This window comes from Cydia fagiglandana, chromosome 26 (assembly GCF_963556715.1).
Source record: "Cydia fagiglandana chromosome 26, ilCydFagi1.1, whole genome shotgun sequence".
Classification (NCBI taxonomy): domain Eukaryota; kingdom Metazoa; phylum Arthropoda; class Insecta; order Lepidoptera; family Tortricidae; genus Cydia; species Cydia fagiglandana.
The window spans coordinates 5,396,549-5,418,365 of record NC_085957.1 but is presented as its reverse complement, the minus strand read 5'-3'; the positions used below and the strand labels follow the sequence as shown (position 1 = coordinate 5,418,365).

The 21,817-nt window shown below is 37.0% G+C and overlaps 1 protein-coding gene across 2 annotated transcripts in view; it reads right to left on the bottom strand.

Annotated features, from left to right (window-relative positions):
• Window positions 1-20,928, bottom strand: part of LOC134677393 (gelsolin-like) — a 42,954-nt gene extending 22,026 nt beyond the window's left edge. Inside the window, exons 1-4 of one of the 2 annotated variants that reach the window (XM_063535845.1) lie at window positions 20,812-20,928; window positions 5,104-5,184; window positions 3,314-3,388; window positions 2,236-2,428 (exon numbers count right to left, since the gene is read on the bottom strand). In XM_063535845.1, coding sequence (XP_063391915.1) covers window positions 2,236-2,428; window positions 3,314-3,388; window positions 5,104-5,184; window positions 20,812-20,922 — 460 coding nt within the window. In that variant the 5' untranslated portion in view covers window positions 20,923-20,928. Of the gene's footprint in view, window positions 1-2,235; window positions 2,429-3,313; window positions 3,389-5,103; window positions 5,185-18,087; window positions 18,113-20,811 lie in introns of those variants that run through there. The other variant, XM_063535846.1, reaches the window with a different exon arrangement.
• Between the last annotated feature and the right edge of the window lie 889 nt (window positions 20,929-21,817).

Here is a 21,817-nt window from a genome sequence, read left to right as displayed (position 1 = left end):
TTATTTTTAAAACTTAGTTAAATTGCATTCATACTTTTTTAATTTTTTTTGAAAAAAAATGTATGGAAATAATTATTGCGTCATTGGAGGAAAAGTACCTTAATTATTGTAAATGAACATCTTACTGAAAGAAGACATTATTTCGATTTAAAAAAACAAGTTGAATTGCATTTTAAATAATTTCATGGTTAAACCGGGAATCGAACCCGCTACACGAGAAAAAAAAAATACCTCGTAGCTTTGTCATACCGATCGAAAGGCTTCAATGTGAGAATTATTTTTTTGGAACAAGGTATTTTTTTTTCTCGTGTAGCGGGTTCGATTCCCGGTTTAACCATGAAATTATTTAAAATGCAATTCAACTTGTTTTTTTAAATCGAAATAATGTCTTCTTTCAGTAAGATGTTCATTTACAATAATTAAGGTACTTTTCCTCCAATGACGAGATAATTTTTGTCCATACATTTTTTTTCAAAAAAAATTAAAAAAGTATGAATGCAACTTTACTAAGTTTTAAAAATAAAATGAAGTCTTCTTTCAGCAAAATATGCTATCTATGATATTTAAGGTACTTTCCCTCCATGTGGCATCGCCGTGGGACGCCCTGTATATACATGGTGTAACATGAGTAAACCGAATAATTTTAACAGCGTATTCCTGATCATATTTAGAGACAAAAATGTCCTATAAACTTTTTTGAAATTCGCCTTGTTTCAGAGATATTATTAATTTAAAAAAAAAAACAAGTTTTTATTGTTACATAGTGTAAAAGGCCTTTTTGATGGTGATGTTGCTGCTATAGGACGTAGTCTAAATATCCTTATTGATAGATGTCAAAAAGTGACAAGTAACACTTTGAAAAAAGTAGGTTTTACGAATAAAAAATGTAAAAATCAATTTTAAGTGAAAAGTTTACCAATAACATTTATTTTTTATGTACAAATATGTACATTCAAAAAATGGAAAAAACAAAACAAGAAAAAAAATTTTTTTTGGCAAAATTGACCTAAACTCATATTACATTTTTTACTTCTTTTGACCTTAGAAATGCGTGGTTAAAATTATTCGGTTTCCTCATGTTACACCGTGTTTTGTATGTAAATAAATGATGTTCCTATCAAAAAAAAAATACTTGCGATGCGTAGTTTGAGTACCTACCTACCTAGTCGAATTACTTCTGAAAACAGAAAATTGCATAATGCGATCATGTCGGAACCCGTTTTCGGAATTATTCGGAACTAGGTTTTGCCCGCTACTTCGTCTGCGTGAAATTCGTTCCAGCAATTAGAGAAAGTACAACACTCTAACGCCTTGAGAATAGAGGCGTGTTCAGAAATTTGTGAGCGCCTTGACCGCTCCAATATATTTGACGGCGACTGTACATAAAAGGCTTTAAAGGCTACAGAATTATGCCAAAACTATAGGTACCGTAGACCGGGGTGACTTTGGAAAATTTGGGGTTACTTTGATAGATTTAAAACGGCCATAGAATTACCATTATTCATTATTTACTGAAAATGTTCCTGTAACTAGTTAGATTACTATATATTCATATTCACCTACTGTAAAAAAATTCGCATAAATATATATTATGGCTTAAAAACTAGAATTTATAAAGTCGCCCCTGCATTTGAAAGTCACCCCGGTCGATGGTACCTACCTAATGTTTTGATAGAAGAAGTAAACAAGACGATTAGCGCATTTCAGAAGATTGTTAAACAAGCAAATTGATGAGTAATCGTACAATGGAATAATGGATGCCGATCATCTAAGACTCAAATAGCAACGCACCCGAAGGCATGTATATTCCTACAGTCGCCATCAGATATATCGGAGCGGCCAAGGTGTACACAATATCTGAACACGCACTCTATACGCCCTGACAATAGAGGCGTGTTCAGGTATTTGTGAACACCTTGGCTGCTCTGATATATCTGATGGCGACTGTACATACGGGAAGGAATGGAAAGATTTGCGAGGTTCTGGTACTAGCAGGCGTGGCTCACTCCGCGATTTCGTCGCTTTGCAACAGGTAGCTAAAAGTACATCCGCTCCACACCAATTTTGGTGGATAGCCATAAGCCGCGCGTGGCGCTGTCGCCACCTATCGGTCATATCTGTCGATCGTAACAGACGCGTTTTGTTAGAGAGTGAGTCTTCTGTACCTAGTACTACGAGTATTATTTAATCTGTGCCGTGAATCATTCAAAACTGTTAATGTTTCAGTAGACTAACCAGGCTGGAAGTACTGCAGGAACTGCGCGCTCTCGTGGCCCAGCGTCTCTCTATGCTGGATGGCCGCGCCGCCGAACTTATCATCCAGCCCGACCGTCAGGATGGCCGCCGCGCCGGACTCGTCCTGTGTGGACTCGCTCCCGATCCAGTAGTGGATGTCCCAGGATAGGTTGTTGCGTTTGTCGGCTGATGTCTGGAAGAGGGATTACTGGTTATTTTGAAGCCTTTCACTGGGGAAAAGATTGAAGACGGTGACTGCTAGAAAAAGGCCCGCAAATAAAATATTGAATCGCTCCTTCCACTCCGTTACCAGGTAGGCAGGTAAGACATTTGACTGTCGCAGTCATATGCAGGCTTAAGACTCACGTACCGTAAAACGGGGTGAGTAGGTTTCGCGGGGAGAGTTGGGTTATGAATGGGGAGAGAAGGTTTGAGAGGGGGGTGAGAAGGGATTTTAAGGCTACTGCTACAAAAATAATGTATTCGAATTTAAAATGGGGCTATAGTAATACGCATAATAAAAAAAAATCGATCCAACAATCTTCCAAAATCACCTTTGTATGAAAAACCCTCTCACCCCAAACACGAGGCACTACGGGGTGAGGTGGATTTTCCTCTTTGTCGTCAAAGTTATGAAATGGAACTACCCAAAATAAAATACAAACTAAAATTCAAACGTCCGAACCACTTATTATATACACCATTCAGTTTTCATATGTAAAAATAAAATTTTATCGAGGTTTGAAAGTCAAATTTCACCCAACTCACCCCATTTTACGGTACGTGAAAGCTTGTTTTGTTCGCTTGTTCTTTAAGGACGCATCTATAAGTGAGAGCGAGAAAGAGATATGCTGGATCAAGGTCGCGGTCCAGTACGCTCGTCTGCTCCAGTTGTAAGGTTCGGTTGTACGAAACCGTCTGTCACCGTTAAAGCGTTCGCATTTTTTTTTGTATGGGAAATTTCATACTGCACTGCTGTTTGACGTTAATCAGTCTGTTAAATGTGGTTATTTGATGAAAATAAATCAGTTTACTAGCGTTAGAGTCAAATAAGTTTCAATAATTTCGCAATTCTTACCTTTAATACAATGTAGGAGTCTCCTTTATAGAATTTCCCAACATCTTTCTGTGGTACGGGCACTGGGTTGAAGTCCTGAAATAATAAAATACAATTATTGCTATTCAAGATCGAGTCAGCGATTTTGAGACTGAACGCCGCAGTGAGCTCGGCAGAAAACGAGATGGCTCTGCTGCCAACCTCAATTTCCTACAACTATATCCTCCTGAGTCCCAGAGGCCTTTAAATTTTGATAAAGAATTTAATCCAAATCGAATTATGTATTAAAATGGAATAAAAAATGGAATACAAGAAGGTTCCAAATTCAAAACTGCAATAATGAGGATATACGGTGGTGCGCTGACGTGTCCAAAATGCGCTTGAGTACCTATTTAGCAAGAAGATGCGTGAGATATCTAAGGGAGTACCAGAGAGTGGATCAACTAGTTTCACTCTAATAACACGAGTAAAAAATTGCTTTTCGGTGAAGGAAAACATCGTGAGGAAACCGGACTAATCTCAATAAGGCCTAGTTTACCCTCTGGGTTGGAAGGTCAGATGGCAGTCGCTTTCGTAAAAACTAGTGCCTACGTCAAATCATGGGATTAGTTGTCAAGCGGACCCCAGGCTCTCATGAGCCGTAGCGAAATGCTGGGATAACGCGAGGAAGAAGAAGAACACGAGTAAAAAATTGCCTACTCCAGAGCACACAGTCACTGTGACCGAAATAGGTCAGAGTATCATTCGCCTTAGTGGAAAAGCAGCCTAAATGGAAGCCGACATACCTCAATTAGCAATGCACGCAGGAGAACTTTCCAAAGTTGCGAAACTTTCCACATGAGAAATTCTCGGTAACTTCTGAGAATGTTCTCGAGAACGAGAATTTATTTATTTATCGTAGTTTATACCATGAATATTCACGATAGTTTAAGTGTAGTCCTTACCCCCAGAAAATTCCGACTTTTGGTCATCTGCGTCCGGTCAGAAAAATGTATGACGGCCCGGCCAAACGGTCAGGCTTAGGTGGGGGGTGCTCGACCAAATGTCATAGACGGACCCTGGCAGATTTTGACGCCGCCATTTTTTTCAATATGGCCGACTTTTTTTTAACTTTTTTAATTTTGTCCTAGCGCGCTGAAATTTTGGTCACGGAATCTCGGGGTCCCCTAGATACCTATAAAAATTTTTTTTTTGAAAAATGCTACAATTGCGGGAAAACTGGCCACTTTTATTTTGTATGGCAACTTTTAAACGGTGCGTGATAGGTGGGGGGTGCTCGACCAAATGTCATAGAGGGCCCCAAGACAAAACAAACTGCATTAAAAAAAACAAAATGGCCGACTTTTTTTTTATTTTTTTCAATTTGGTCCGAGCGCGCTGAGATTTGGCATGGCGGGAGATAGAGGCCTCTAGATTCTAATGAAACAAAAAATAATTTTGGAAAAAATTGTCGAAAGTCGAAATGTTCTCTGTTATACAGTGAGAATTTAAGCAACTTATTGGTAAATTTATCACATCAACAAAATAGACATGTAATAGACAATAATATATGCATAATAACATTAATTTTAAGTTATACCTATTTCAACTTTATTTCAAGTATATTCTCTTGTTTAAACAATAATTTCCATGTTGCAGAAATGTTCTGAGAACATTCTCGAGAAGGTTTCCGCTTTTTGGGAATGTTCTGCAATTTGTACATTGCTAACCTCAATCCAAACCACGACCAGTGAAACCTGTGTCGAAACGTCGGTAAATCAAGGTAATTGAATTAAATTCGCGTTAGACCCGTCTGTAATGTGAGTTAATACCTCAATCCTCCAAACTTCCACGCCGGCTTGTCTGCCGGCGTTCGCGAACGCTGGGTGCACCATGGCCTTGTGTCTCGCGTCCTGTAACAGAAAAACAAAATTTATTACACCCTGACCACGGTAACTTTGCACAAAATTGGCGGTGAGAACGAGTACCTACTTCCCTATCGATTCTGCCACGATATTACGCGACCGGTGACGGCGGAAGCGACAACCATGGGTGGGAAATTTAGACCCTGACCACGGTAACTGTGCACATATGTGCAGCGATAACCTATGGTTGTCGTTTCCGCCGTCACCGGTCGCGTAATAACGTGGCAGAACCGACAGGGATGTACCTACGCGTCGCAAGTTGCTCAATGTCAATGCCATTTTTGACGAAGAACTTGGCAGGAAGATATAGCGTAGTCCGACTCTAAGATATGTATACATAGATATAAAAAACCGGGCAAGTGCGAGTCGGACTCGCGCACGAAGGGTTCCGTACCATAATGCAAAAAAAGGCAAAAAAAAAACGGTCACCCATCCAAACTGACCCCGCCCGACGTTGCTTAACTTCGGTCAAAAATCACGTTTGTTGTATGGGAGCCCCGCTTAAATCTTTATTTTATTCTGTTCAACTGACATTCCGAACAACTGACAGGCCGATGCCGTCCGGCGGACTGTTAACCAGTGGGCCCCTTAATTAGAGTGCGGGTTCAGATATTTTTAGAGTGCGAGTTCAAATATTTTTGGGCACCTCGGCCGCTTCGATACATCTGATGGCGACTGTGTTGCGGGGGGTAGTTTATAAATATGTAGTAATTTAATATATAACATTACTGTTATTTATTTTTAGATTGAGGTTTTCAGTTCTATATCTATAGATTAGTCAATATTTAACTTTGTTAATCCTCTAGTCGCTAGTCGCTACGTACTCCAACTTTTGACGGCCCATTATTTTTAACTCTAATTCAAAAATACGAGTATATAGATTAATCTATTTTTATGCCTATATCCTCCTAAGGCCCAAAGTCCTACCTATAGTACTTATTCAGTACAATGAAATTTAAATCATATTCGATTGGAACAGAGTTGCTTTTTCTTTGTTTCGTTTAGTTTTTGAACAACGCAAAATCAACTCTATTTTCTACATTGTAGGTTCAAATTTCTGTGGCAAATTTTGCATTTTTTTTTGTATGGCTGGGCCTTAGGAGGATATATCCGCTCGTATTTTTGAATTTCACAACCAATGTGCCGAATGTTGACATTGACGTATATCGTATGAACTCAGTTCGCTCGGGATTAGGGTTACCAGATGACAGGAATTTTCCTGACATGTCAGGAATTTCGGCCTTTTGTCAGGAATGGGGACGGAACACGAAAATGTCAGGAATTTTTTGAATTGATAGATTTTTTTATAAAGTACCTTTTTATTTACTTAAATTAGTACAAATAATAAATGTAATCAAACTTAAATTAATAAAACGAGGCTATCGGCTCAATCGGGTGGCCATCACTAACGGCTAGACGAGCCCTCCCCCCCGTCGTCTTCAAAAATATGAATGTCAGGAAAAATATTCGGAAATCAGGAATTTTGTCAGGAAATTCTAAATGTGTATCTGGTAACCCTACTCGGGATAGGAGAGGTGAATAAACAAATACGACATTCCGACATTAATATCCTTTTGGCACGACGCCAAGAAAACAATTTGGGTAAGCAATGTCACCTGTGATCGTGTTACTGAAGAATAGGTATTCTTCATGATTTAATAACAAAACATCCGTGAGTGCCAGACTCAAGACTTAGGTGCCTAAAGGAAAGCACGTTAGACCGGGCCGTGTCCGGGCCGGAGCTACCAGCGCATCGTTTTCTATGGAAAGCATCACGTAATCGCATCGCTTGTCATGTCATAGAAAAGTAAGTGCCGGAAGCTCCGACCCGGACGCGGTCCGGTTAACCTGAGTCATCCTTAAGTCTTCAATATATTATGTCTCTCACGTTTTTTAAGTTAAAAATATCTCGATATATTTCGCTTTATAACGAGGAGCTCAGACTGGGACGATGATATAACTTCTTACATAGGTACATACATATGATACCTAGAGTTAGAGACTATTTTATTTATTATATTTGGCTTTTTGGCTTTGTAATACTACCTAGCCAGTAAAGAAAATATACCTACCCTAGTACTATCAGTAAAATGCATGAAAATCGTATAGGTATTTGGTAATACACATTTCGTGGTTAGCCGAAGGTTGTCGACGTCTGTCCATTATTTTATGGCACTGAAAAGGAATTCAAATTCGCTAATATTATTTAATGGCTAGCCGAAGGTTGCCGACGTCTGGCCATTACTTTACGGTACTGATAAGATATTCATATTCGGTAATATTTCACGGTTAGCCGAAGGTTGTCGACGTCTGTCCATTACTTTATGGGATCGATAAGGGGTGGGAAGGTCACGGTGGCCTTTATTTACCATGACATCACTATGCCGGCGCATCAAACTAGCCGTACCCATGGAACTAATTCAATTATGTAACGTATTCCCTCGTAATAAAGTCCAAATTCAAACATTACATTGGCTGTTACGACTTGGTTACGACTGTCATGTGTTACTTATATTGTAGATTGTGGTAACGCGGCCCTGTCTGATCACACAAAAGTCTATTTTAAGGGGCCCACTGATTAACAGTCCGCTGGACGGTATCGGCCTATCAGTTAGAACAAAATTTTGACAGTTCCGAACAACTGACAGGCCGATACCGTCCGGCGGACTGTTAATCAGTGGGCTCCTTTAGGCCGATTTATATTTGGCCTTTTTGTTTGTCAGACTTTGATAAAATTTGGTGAATAGATAGAGTTCTTTATTTATTATAATATAAAGTAAGCGCAATTGCACCCATCTAGAACTAAAATGTCAATTTATTACCTTTTGTGGGTCGTAGCATGCCTGGACTACTTATTTACGATTACCTACCTAATTATAAATATATGGGAGACCGAACCTTGCTTGGAAAACATAAAAAAACCGGGCAAGTGCGAGTCTGACTCGCGCACGAAGGGTTCCGTACCATAATGCAAATAAAAACGGAAAAAACGGTCACCCATCCAAGCACTGACCACGCCCGACGTTGCTTAACTTTAGTCAAAAATCACGTTTGTTGTATGGGAGCCCCACTTAAATCTTTATTTTATTCTGTTTTTAGTATTTGTTGGTATAGCGGCAACAGAAATACATCATCTGTGAAAATTTCAACTGTCTAGCTATCACGGTTCGTGAGATACAGCCTGGTGACAGACGGACGGACGGACGGATGGACAGCAGACTCTTAGTAATAGGGTCCCGTTTTACCCTTTGGGTACGGAACCCTAAAAAACTAAAAATTGCGCGTTTTCCCAGCGATAAGATCCAGCTACATCGATTTATCGGTTTCGAAAACCCCCATATGTATAACAAATTTAATCGAAATCGTTAGAGCCGTTTCCGAAATCCCCGAAATATATATAAATAAACATGAATTGCTCGATTAAAGGTATTAAATTAAGTACCTACTTATATTATTTTGTAGGAATTTAAATTCAAATCAAGAGTGAACAGGCACCTTCTGGGCGAGCTCGCTCCATCGTAGGCCACGCCCAACAAACAATTAGGCGACACTTAGCACTTATTTTATCACCTAAAGACATATAACGGCTGTAGGTAGAATAGCTCTATACTCTAAGCTTACAGGCTCTGGTGACATCAAGGTCTTTAAGAGGTCCATGTATAGCTTTAAGATCCACAGTAGCCGTTTTGGCCGCTATAATGGATCTTAAGCAGCTAGTGTTATAGCTCAAAGTGAATTCTACCACCTTAACATCTATATGAGTAATAAGCAGCTGCAATTTTCATTTAAGGTTCTAAACAGGCGATAAAAACTCTTTTATAGCTCCGTTACTCGCAATCGCTTCTTAACTCTCTTGTCTCACTTACAGTCGAAAAGAGAAGTTATGAGTCACTTTTATAGATCATGTAGTCGCAGACGGGCGTTATTCAATACCTTAGTACATCTTATAGTGTTATTAGAGTCATACTTACAACCTAAGCCTATAGCGCCATGTTAATATGACCGATGAATCAATAACCAAACAAAAACTGTTAATTAGAACGTAAATACTTAATAAAAATCGATAATTTTACTCAATATAGACATAATGTTAGTATTGTTGTATTTAAAACCGGACTTCACGTATATTGTATAATTTTGCGAAAATTAAATACGGTGGACCACAATTTAAAAAATATTATATTTAGATAAATATGCAAAGGATCAGAGGCCCTTTAAAATTTTGTTAGTAATACATATAGTTATTGACAGTGTAATTAATTTCGCCATCATAAATCCGCAGATAACACCGGCATCGGTGAACTAAAATAATTATTTGCTTTTATTTATCCGCCATTACATTTCACTTCAAGCTGTCACAGTGCAAGTTTACAAATAATAATACAAAATGGAAACATATGCAACCAAAGCAGGCAGGGCTAAGGAAAAAATGTGCAATTACCTTCTTGAGTGTTACAAATATTGACTTTAAATGCTAATATACCATCTAAAGCTGAAAGTATCATCTATATAGCTCTACACTACTACTCAAACAGTTAGTAGTCGCTTATTTGGCACCCTTTTAAATCCTAAGTTGTTAATCAACGCTATTACAGCACTACTTTAGCGCTCTTCTACTACAACAGTTTGTAGTCACCTATATGCAACCCATATAGCTCCTAAAGAATTAATTAACACTATTGTAGCTCCACTATACCGCTCTTATGTCTCTTTTTTTATCCGCTAACCCTACTGTAGCACTGTTATAAATCTTACGGTGATAAAATTTGTGCCCAATCCGGGGTTAAAACGGGGTTATAGCCGGCTATAACTCCTATTTTTAGAGTACTAACAACACCTAAAGAGTAAATAGGCGCTTATATAAATCTCTTGTAACCCTTAAATTTAGCGCCTAATGTTAGTTGGGCGTCTACGCCTCGGCTAGTCTGTGGCCATGAGTAAGCCCATTCATAATAAAAAAAAAAATCATTTATCTACCACCAAGCGCAGTTTGCACCCGAAAAATTTCTAAGCCAGTACGGATATGATGGTCGTTCTTGCCTGACAGCGTGATAAAAAGGTGTCCTTTACTTTCTATCCCATGGTGTTAAAAAGTGACAGTTATTTAATCACGTGGGTAAAGATGGATAAAGCCATCCATAATACGCCGGCAGGTGTTAGTACAAAAGACATAAATAAAAGAGAATAGAAAAGTTTTATATGCAAATAAACATAAAACGACATCTGTAGTCTATTTACAACCTAGGAATTTTAATGTGCCTAAGTGCTCTCGTGAAGCGTAGAACATCTGGAGCACATCAGCCGTTTCCCAGATTCTAAACACAGACACAGAATAAATAATAGTACTAAATACAGAAGACTCACTCTCTAACAAAACGCGTCTGTTACGATCAGCACAGATATGGCCGCTAGGTGGCGACAGCGCCACGCGCGGCCTTTGGCAAACCCCAAAATTGGGGCCGAACGGATGTACTTTTAGCTACCTGTAGCAAAGCGACGAAATTGCGAAGTGAGACACGCCTGACACAGATCTATAATGTACGTACAGTAGGCCAGTCAAATTAGATCAAAAAAAGCTTTTTGAGTAATTAATTCCCAGCAAGCTGGAAATCATTTTAATATCCCAAATACGTGTAATCTGAGTTTGCTCCATCAGGTGTGGATACATTTTGGGAGCCTTGGGAGATATATTTAACCTCAACTGGCTTGAGAAGCCTTGTGAGGGTAGATTTTGTTTACTCTTTTTAGGGTTCCGTACCCAAAGGGTAAAACGGGACCCTATTACTAAGACTTCGCTGTCCGTCCGTCCGTCCGTCTGTCACCAGGCTGTATCTCACGAACCGTGATAGCTAGACAGTTGAAATTTTCACAGATGATGTATTTCTGTTGCCGCTATAACAACAAATACTAAAAACAGAATAAAATAAAGATTTAAATGGGGCTCCCATACAACAAATGTGATTTTTGACCAAAGTCAAGCAACGTCGGGAGTGGTCAGTACTTGGATGGGTGACCGTTTTCTTTTTGCATTTTTTTCCGTTTTTTTTTTTGCTTTATGGTACGGAACCCTTCGTGCGCGAGTCCGAATCGCACTTGACCGGTTTTTTAAGTACCTAAAGATACAGACTATAGTCAGACTTCTATAGTTATTCTAGTTCATTGGCTGGAATGCTGGAATAGTTCCAAAAACGCATGTCATTGGTGACCCGGAAAATGTGAAATCAAATTCGATATGCCTTTGTTATGACCGATGTCGATCCAATTTCAGTTCACAGAGGTGAATCAGAAAAATACATACATAACTCATAACAACCGTTATAGAGTTCCGTAATATACAGGGTGTTTGGTACATCGTTTGCCAAATTAAAACGGCAGATAGGTTGAGTCATTTGCTATCTACTCATGCCTAGAAAAACAAAATTGGCCATGGTTTTTTTACTACTATGCAAGTAAAAATTTGAAATTTACGAAAAACTGGCATAGAAGTGAAAAAAAAATTACGCCAAGTCAGCAAGTGCAGAGTTATTTGAGTCAGCCGCGACCACGACCAGTGAAACCTGTGTCGAAACGTCGGTAAATAAAGGTAATTGAATATAATTCGCGTTAGACCCGTCTATAATGTGAGTTAAATTACGCCAAATTAGAAATTTCTAGGCTTGAGAAGATAGCAAATGACTCAACCTATACTTCGTTTTTTTTAGCATTAGAAATAAGGTAAACAATCTTGATGTGTCTTTTTATTGAAAAACACGTTTAAAAAATAAATCACGGCAAATATGTAACAATTATGAATCTAATACGACCATTTATATTCTTCTGCTTTCATAAGTAATAGTTACTGATTTTTACAAAGCGTACTTCAATTAAAAGACATGTCAAGATCGCTTACCTTCTTGCAAGTTCTTTCTAATGCTAAAAAAAACGAACTATATCTGCCGTTTGAATTTGGCAAACGATGTACCAAACACCCTGTATATAAGGGGAAACTTCCCTTTACATTTGTAGAGAAAAGGTTACAACGTGGAAATGCCAAAAGCATATTAGGTAATGGATATTTTGCACCGCGAGCGGAAAGGGGTGGTTTATTTCATCTATGACTTCATTTTCAGTTTCAGTTTCAGGTTTAGTGTAGTTTTTAGTTTCATCACTTTAAAGTTTATTCTAAGACGCAATGTATTGCGAATTTTGTTATGTTTAAGGCTTGACAAGCAACGTCAATCACAATGATATGACGTGGCGATGGCGTCCATTGAAGATAATATTTATTTTGTATGAAAAATAGGGTTAGGGAGTAATAATCATAATTTTTAAAAGTTGTTGAACAAAAGTGTCACCGTTTGAGGAGTACAATCTATGTTTTAATTATTTGCTTATGTTACAGGCCACACTCGGTATATAAATATAAATTTTATTTCTAATAAAATTGAAATAAAATATAAAATATTTGTCTTCTTTATTTCGTCGTCAAACTAATTCAGTAATTATCAAAATAATGAAGAAAATGTAAATAATAATAATTAAATAAGGTATTTGCACCAGAGAACGCCTGTACGGTTACCATCAGTTTGTCACTGATATAAACGCCGTCGAGAGCGTAATTTACTTTCTATACATCCCGTTTGCACTAATATGCGAGTGCGAGCGAGATGTGTAGAAAGTAAATTACGTTCTCGATGGCGTTTATGTCAGTGACAAACTGATGGTAACCGTACTGGTTCCTTACAAACGTAGATCTCATTTTCCTCTCTGGATATTGACATTTTGGAAGATGTAGGTATGCAATTTTAAAAAGAATGTGAATTTTATTCATTAATAAATCTGTCATCGTATCGTACCTACTTATATCCTGTATTTCTCAGTAAAAAAAGCTATTCCCAGAGTTGTTCCCACCCACTACGTGTTCAGTTTCGTTTTATAAGTCATAAAAGATTCCTGAAAGTCACAGTAAAAATAGAAAACTAAATCTATAGGTATTATCATTGAGCTAACCTTCGGCGCTGGCGAACTAGGTTTTTAAGAACATTTCTTTTTGGATTTAGGTATTATAAGTTTCAAGATTTTGCTACGAAAATACTGTGTAAAATATTAGTACAAAGTACAAATGTATTGTGATATTTAGACATAAAACTGATTATTATTGAACGGTTTTACAGCTATTTGGCTTGGCACCAACTTCAAATACCGGGTGTGGCCTGTAACACGAGCAAATAATTAAAACATAGATTGTACTCCTCAAACGGTGACACTTTTGTTCAACAACTTTAAAAAATTATGAAGTATTTGGACTCCCTCATACAAAATAAATGTTAACTTCAATGGACGCCATCGCCACGCCATATCATTGTGATTGACGTTGCTTGTCATGCCTTAAACATGACAAAATTCGCAATACATTGCGTCTTATAATAAACTTTAAAGTGTATTAAAAATCTAACCACAAGTTATTTTTAAAAGTTGCTGAACAAATGTTGGTCAGTATGAGGAGTAATACAGCCTACAGTTAAATATTTTGCTCGTATTACACGCCACTCCCGGTATACCAGTAAGTAACTCATGTACTTAAATAGGATAATATTTTATTTTATCCTTTTGATGTATTTTTGTTTAAAAGGTTTTCAAAGGCTGTTACGCGTATTGGGGCAAATTGGCATAGTGACGGAAGTAGTGTCATAAGGTGCAAATTTTGGTATCGGATGAATTCACTTAGCACAGGTGTAATATATGTCAAGCTAAGCTATTTGAGCCCGGTAGGCATCCGCCACCCCCCGGGCAGGTAGGCAGGGGGGGCAGTCAAAGTAATTTCTAATAGATTCAAGCTTTCAACTCCGTTTTAACCACGTTAGAGGATGAATTTTTAAAAACGCTGAAATTACTTTTCTTGTATTCTAATAATATGCACATATAAAAAGTTTCAAGCCCCACACTCGAAATAAAATGTGATCTCCATACAAATTTTCAACCCCTATTTCGCCACCTTAGGGGATGAATTTTCAAAAACGCTGAAATTAGCTTTCTTGTATCTTAATAGCATACCTTTTAACGAAGTTTTAAATTCCTAGCTTAAAATAAAACATGAACCCCATACAAACTTTCATCCCCTTTTTAACCCCCTTAGGGGTTGAATTTTTCAAAATCGCTTCTTATCTCTTGTACACATTATAAATGTAACTTGGTGTGCAAATTTCAACCTTGTAGCATTTTTAGTTTAAGGCTGATAATACTAATAGTTGAATAAAAAAATTGCACACCGATTTTGATTTATTTGTCAATATTTTTATTTTTTTACATTTGTACATCAAATTCTTCTTCTTCTTCTCCTAAGCTTTTTCCCATCATCTGGGGTCAGCTCTCCTTGTCTGTCTTTTCCTTTTTTCTCTACATCAAATTAAGGTCTCAAAAATGAATTCCTCATGCCCGATTTATCTGGAAATGATACCAAACTCGAGGTGGCAGGTAAATAGAAGTCAGTATGCGGCGTGTAACTTTGGATGCCCCCCTGCGGCCCCTGGGCCCCTGCCTACCCACCAGGGGGTGGCGGTTGGCTACCGGGCTGGATTGGCTTAGCTTTACGTATACTACATCTGTGCCAAGTGAATTCATCCGATACCATTTGCACGTCCCATACATTGGGTGACACTCTGACACTACTTCCATCACTAACATGATCGTCAAGGCACGAATTGTAATTTAAGAAATTGAATGTATAACACATTTCTGTAGAAGATAGCTTACTGTTATGTTTTGGCTATGGACGGAGCTATTCATAACATGTTTGTTTATTTATCTACCAGTTTTATGAAGACAGACGGACCGTCAATGCAGTATATTTGTATACATTTATTAGGGTTGTCAATTTACCTTTAATATTTATTTTTATGACTATTAATTGTTTGGTTCTTTACAAAAGCCATTGTACAAAATAACCAGCCAAGTTCGAGTTGGACTCGCGCACGAAGGGTGCCGTACCATTACGCAAAAAAAACGGCAAAAAATCACGTTTGTTGTATGGGAGCCCCCCTTAAATTATTTTATTTGTGCGTCATAGATATTTGTTCCTGAATTATTGATGTTTTCTTTGTACATATAAAAAACCGGCCATTGTACAAAATAACCAGCCAAGTGCGAGTCGGACTCGCGTTTCTAGGGTTCCGTACATAAGTCCGACTCACGCTTAACTGCACATTTCTAATAGGTTTTCCTGTCATCTACAGGTAAAGAACTATTTTGTGTATTTTTTTTTCAAAATATTAGACCCAGTAGTTTCGGAGATAAAGAGGGGGGAATGGTCATTTTTTGGCTATTTTCTTTAATAACTTCGAACCTATATATTTTAAAATTATAAAAAAAATATGTCTATCTTTAGGTTACTAATTTACATATGTGTACCAAATTTCAACTTAATTGGTCCAGTAGTTTCCGAGAAAATAGCCTGTGACAGACGGACAGACAGACAGACGCACGAGTGATCCTATAAGGGTTCCGTTTTTTCCTTTTGAGGTACGGAACCCTAAAAAAGGGAAGTAATAAAACAATCGGCCGGCTAGTTTAACGAGGAGTATACGTAGATTTTGCTCATAAATCTGTCACTTTTGTTATTATTATCTTTATACATGTATTTTTCATGTTACATACCCATGGCATACTAAAATTGATTCATGACATTACGCCACTGGGGCTGTAAAATGGGTATTTTCGGTTTAACGACCGTTTTCCCACAAAATTGACAAGATATATTTTTTACAGGTATATAAAAAACGCTAGCATTGGGTTAGAGTTACTCTGTTATGTTTACTCTGTATATATGTAACTATATAAGGTTAACTGGAAGAAATCCCTTAAAGGGATAAGTTCGCCTTTGTACTAATGGTGAATGTTATTTTTCTGTTTTGTTTAGATTTTTGTACAATAAAGAGTTTTACTACTACTACTATATACAAGGTGTAAAAAACAAAAAATAAGTTTTTTTTTACTCTTCGTATGTAAATCAAAACTAATGTCTTATTTTACTGACCAAAAAAGGAAAAAAAATGCAACAACAGAGAAAGTGCATTAATTAATTTAAATGAAAACATTTATTTTATTCACGTTGAGATATACCTAAGTACTTAGTTACAGTTTACACCCTAGGTAGGAAATTTATATAAAATGGTGTCTGCGCCAATTCTTTGGATTAGGTTGCTAAAACGCTTTATCCCCTTTTTAAGTATTCAACCGGAGGATGAGAGAAGCTGATATAGTTATTTGTTTTACAAGGGGGCAAATATTAAATGTAAAATATCAAACAAAATTAAACCAAATCAAAACCAAATGAAAGTTATTAAATACTTATCATCCAAAAATCATCATTTAAAAGTCGATTCTACCAGAAGACATAAGAAAACAACTCAAAATAAGCATTTGATTACTTTGCCTCACATGTGAATAAAATGCAGCTTTGCTATCAGTATTTGAAGTGCAAAGTAAGCCTTCTGCTGTGATGAAAACAAATTTACACGTTTTAACATGCTACTGTCACTTTAAGAATTAGTTTCTTATCAGTTCCGAGCTAGTACTTGAGTTATGAACATGTTTACCTACTTCAAAATAAGTGCTTCAGGAAGGACAAAGTGGATTACTGGTGGAGTAATGGTTTTCATTGCTTCTTTACAGGAAGTACCAAAGCAGGAAAAAACATAAGTACCGCCTATAAACAATTAAACATTACATATTTATTTATTAGTAAATAAATTAAGTAGATCCAGATTCTTTTTTTATATCTGGTAGTATAACTGCCCTCCTAATCCAAACGAATACTCGGGCTTGTAAAATAGTACATTGTGCAACATGGGGCGTTGCCGGAGCGATTTATAGACTCGAGTTGGCAATATTATTACGCCCCGAGTTACACACAATGTTTTTCATCACACTTGCGATACAAAAATTAAGTAAGTATAAAGACAAAAAACTGTTAATTATGGCACTAGACCAAAATTAATTAAATTCCCTCCCACCACAACACAAGCCTTCTTGAGCTTACTGTGGGACTTAGTCAATCTGTGTAAGAATGTCCTAGAGTATTTATTTATTTATTTATTTATTTATTTATTTATTTATTTATTTATTTATTTATTTATTTATTTATTTATTTATTTATTTATTTATTTATTTAATTATTTATTTATTTATTTATTTATTTATTTATTTATTTATTTATTTATTTATTTATTTACTAGAAACTTCATAACTCCCTAGGGAGAACGCTTTTTCTATAACTCCCGCTAAACCTGCGTGCAATTCCACATTTACTGAGCGAGTGTGATGAAAAAAACTTTGATTTACGAGGGAGTCTGCAACACGATAAAGTTTTTATTATGCAAACATTCAGGGAACTAAATAAAAGTAAACCTTGCCGGTTCTACTTAAAAAACACTAGTTTTAACAATACTTAATATACCTACAATGTTTACTTTTAAGAATTCATATTAAATTATATTTATGGACATAGCTTTTTAAAAATATTATAGACATTTTGCTGTTTGCTATATTAAAAGGATAGGTATTTAAATTACTTTGACAGGTTTTGAGGGTAGGCGTAACTTACCCTGAATGTAGGTTGTCAATATTTTGAGGAATATAATTTAAAAATAGGTCGTTTTATGTAAAGATTTCCCAGTCCCATTTTGTTTATTTATTTATTTCACAGATCATTTTTAATGTGCTGATTTTTACGCTAGTATATTATGTGTTGGCATCTCCTTATCTCATGTTTTATTTTGACACAAATCCTCATTTTCCTTAAAGTCACATAGCAACAGCGTCTAATAATCATATCTACCGACACTCATCACATAAAACTCCCTAAAATTAAAGCAATACTTAGACACCCTAAAACCTGTACTGTATTATACTTACTGGCAAATATTAAAAAAAATCGCTATATAGTTTTAAACGCGCGGCAAAAGAGGCGAAAATTAAAAAAAAAATCGCAATATAGTTTTAATCGCGCTCGCGGCAGTGGCACGGCCTTTTGCAACAGCCACGCTATTCGACTGCTCTGATAATGTACAATGTCATTGCCGTGGGGTTGTCAGTGTGAGAATAGAAATATCCTGAAATTATTTGCAAACTGAAATTATCTCTGTTGTGTTCTAAATATATTATTTATTTTATATATCGTAGTAATACCTACAACCTACAACATAAGCTTTATTTAGCTACAATAAGGTCACTAGATCGATTATTGTAAAATTGCTTCTTATTTATTTCTACCTGTCTTAAGTAACTTAAGTTTAAACCTAATCACGGAGCAACGGTGTTCCGGGCATTTGGGAGACGAGTGCGGAGACAAGGCTAACACGTAGAGGCCCTTTTGATACTAATGAGATGTAAGATTGTAATGGGTATATTTATTTATTATTACCCGAAGCGAAGCGAAGGTCTCCGTTTCAGCATGGCAAAAAAATATTTCGTGTGTCCGGATGTTCTCGTCTACAGTTCGCATTGTTTAACAGTTTTTCGTGAAATTTGGTGAGCGGGTCGATAAATATCTACAATCCCGTTGCCAGGGAGGTTTTGGGATCATACTGAGCAACTTTTACTAAGGAACCAACCCCGAAAACTCGAATAAAAATTTACTCTCCCACAGAAAATGGACCAGCAAAAATGTATGAAATAAACAATTTGTTTTTTCGCGCTTGGCTTAATAAAAGTTCCTCAGTATAATCCCAAAACCTCCCTGGCAACGGGAATGCAGTTATTTTTTAACCACCTTTTATAGATTTTATTGACGATCAGTTTTTAGAAATGATTCAAAATAGCAGAGCCATGTCTATAGCTCACAGAGCTACTTACTTAGTTATTACGCAAGAACCTAAGGCTCTAAATGAATAGTGATTATAATAGGACATTGAGTTTGTTAGTTGTTTGCTATTATTTATTTATTAGTCAAATAATTAACACAGCATTAGGTATTACAGTAAATTAAACCAAGGCACTGTGAAACTATAAAATAAAATACAATACAAAGAAATAATAAATGAAAACAAAATACAAGTTAAACATTGGATTTGAGCGACGACGTGACAGCGTGGATCCGTTGCGTCGTAGTCTTTTTTTTTAACTAACGTGGATTGATAATGTATTATTGCCATAAAATCAATAATTTAACTAAACCTGGCAACACCGGCGCCGCCGACGTGTGACCGTCTCGCCTGCATCGGAGATGTACTGAAGAATGCCCATAAAAAAGGCATTTTCTAATCTACCAACAGTTTGAGTTCATACCTAAATGACTAAGATATTAAGTTGAGAATTCAATGGACAGATAAAATCTAATATGTCTAAAGGTTTAAAAGCAAAAAGGAGGTCGTTCATTATTTTGGCCTGATTATAGAATACATGTCTATTCTGACTGTTATTTACTTAATATAGTATGTAAGACTGTATGTACCAGAAAAGTTCATTAGATAGTAGTTGATAGGTGATTTGTTAAATAGTATATATACTTCGATTTTTTTTAGCATTAGAAATAAGGTAAACAATCTTGATGTGTCTTTTTATTGAAAAACACGTTTAAAAAATAAATCACGGCAAAGATGTAACAATTATGAATCTAATACGACCATTTAATATTCTTCTGCTTTCATAAGTAATAGTTACTGATTTTTAAAAAGCGTACTTCAATTAAAAGACATGTCAAGATCGCTTACCTTCTTGCAAGTTCTTTCTAATGCTAAAAAAAACGAACTAGTAGGTATAACTAGTAATTGACCGTTCCTTAAAGATCAGAAAGAAACAAGCCAATTGAAACCTACCTACCCCTAACCCTAACTTTAACCCTACCTACCTTTGGTTTGCAGTGTTTGCACATAGGTATATTTAAACGAAAAACGCATTTCAGTTACACCAAATTTTTTTTAAATTTTATTTTAAATATTGGGGACATCTTACACAGATATCAACCTAGCCCCAAACTAAGCAAAGCTTGTACTATGGCTGCTAGGCGACGATATACATACTTATATAGATATATACATACTTATATACATAGATAACAACCATGACTCAGGAACAAATATCAGTGTTCATCACACAAATAAATGCCCTTACTGGGATTCGAACCCAGGACCATCGGCTTCGCAGGCAGGGTCACTACCCACTAGGCCAGACCGGTCGTTAATAATCTGAATTAATTAAGTATTATTTATTTATTTTTGTTATTTATTTAAAATTCCATCGAACAAAATAATTATATGTTCTGTAAACTTATCTTGGTAAGGGCATTTATTTGTGTTTATTCAGTGTTTATCACCATATATAGAGTACTTATAAGTAAAGAATCATCTGTTTTCTCACCAAAACGCGCGTTATTTTGTAGTCGTAGTTTGAACAAGTGTCGCTACTGACGAAAAATGTACTGCAAAAACAATTTACAACTAATATTAGAAGCAGAAGGTGTTGAAAATAGAGTCCGGTTATAATATTAGCTGAAATTTGTTGAGCATTAGAGTTTTTGTTAGGCGCGACATCTATTGTCGACTAGCAGTACTGATATATTACTCTATGTTTATCACAAATAGTAGTAGCAGCAAGGCTGCAAGCGTGCGTAGTTGAGTCATGCTGAACAGTTCACATTACCTTGTCAGTGAGACTAGTGATGCCGGTGACAGCAGGGGTGCGTGTTGCCGTGCGTGCGTACGCACAGCCCGCTAGTAGCAGCAAGGCTGCCAGCGTGCGTAGTTGAGTCATGCTGAAAACTTCACATTACCTTGTCAGTGAGACTAGTGATGCCGGTGACAGCAGGAGTGCGTGTTGCCGTGCGTGCGTACGCACAGCCCGCTAGTAGCAGCAAGGCAGCAAGCGTGCTTAGTTGAGTCATGCTGAACAGTTCACATTACCTTGTCAGTGAGACTAGTGATGCCGGTGACAGCAGGAGTGCGTGTTACCGTGCGTGCGTACGCACAGCCCGCTAGTAGCAGCAAAGCTGCAAGCGTGCGTAGTTGAGTCATGCTGAAAAGTTCACATTACCTTGTCAGTGAGACTAGTGATGCCGGTGACAGCAGGGGTGCGTGTTGCCGTGCGTGCGTACGCACAGCCCGCTAGTAGCAGCAAGGCTGCAAGCGTGCGTAGTTGAGTCATGCTGAAAAGGAAAACTTTTATTAATGTACAGTAATAATCAGATGCAGAAGGCGGTGATCTTGGACACAGCGCAGATAGTCCGCCGGTTCCTTTCTCTGCGGCCCTGAACATCGGCAGCTTGGGCCCCGCTGCTACAATTACGTTAAAGTATTAGAACATTTAGAACAAAGAAAACTTTTTAGACTATATTTTAATTTATATAGTATTGTTTCTACTTGAAATAAAAACAATTATAAGAAGAATAAAAAGTATTTACGTAACAATGTGATATCTCTGGTCTAAAAATACTATCTCACCCCCCTACTATCCCTCCTCGCCCCATCCATAACCCAACTGCCCTCATAATCCTTACTCACCCCATTTTACCCCGGCTACACACGTAACGATAAATCGTAGCGATAAAACTGTGCAGTCCGATTTGCGCAGTTTTATCTACCGTTGTCGATTATCGTAACGATTTGTCATACACACGGTAGATAACTGCGCAAATCGGACTGCACAGTTT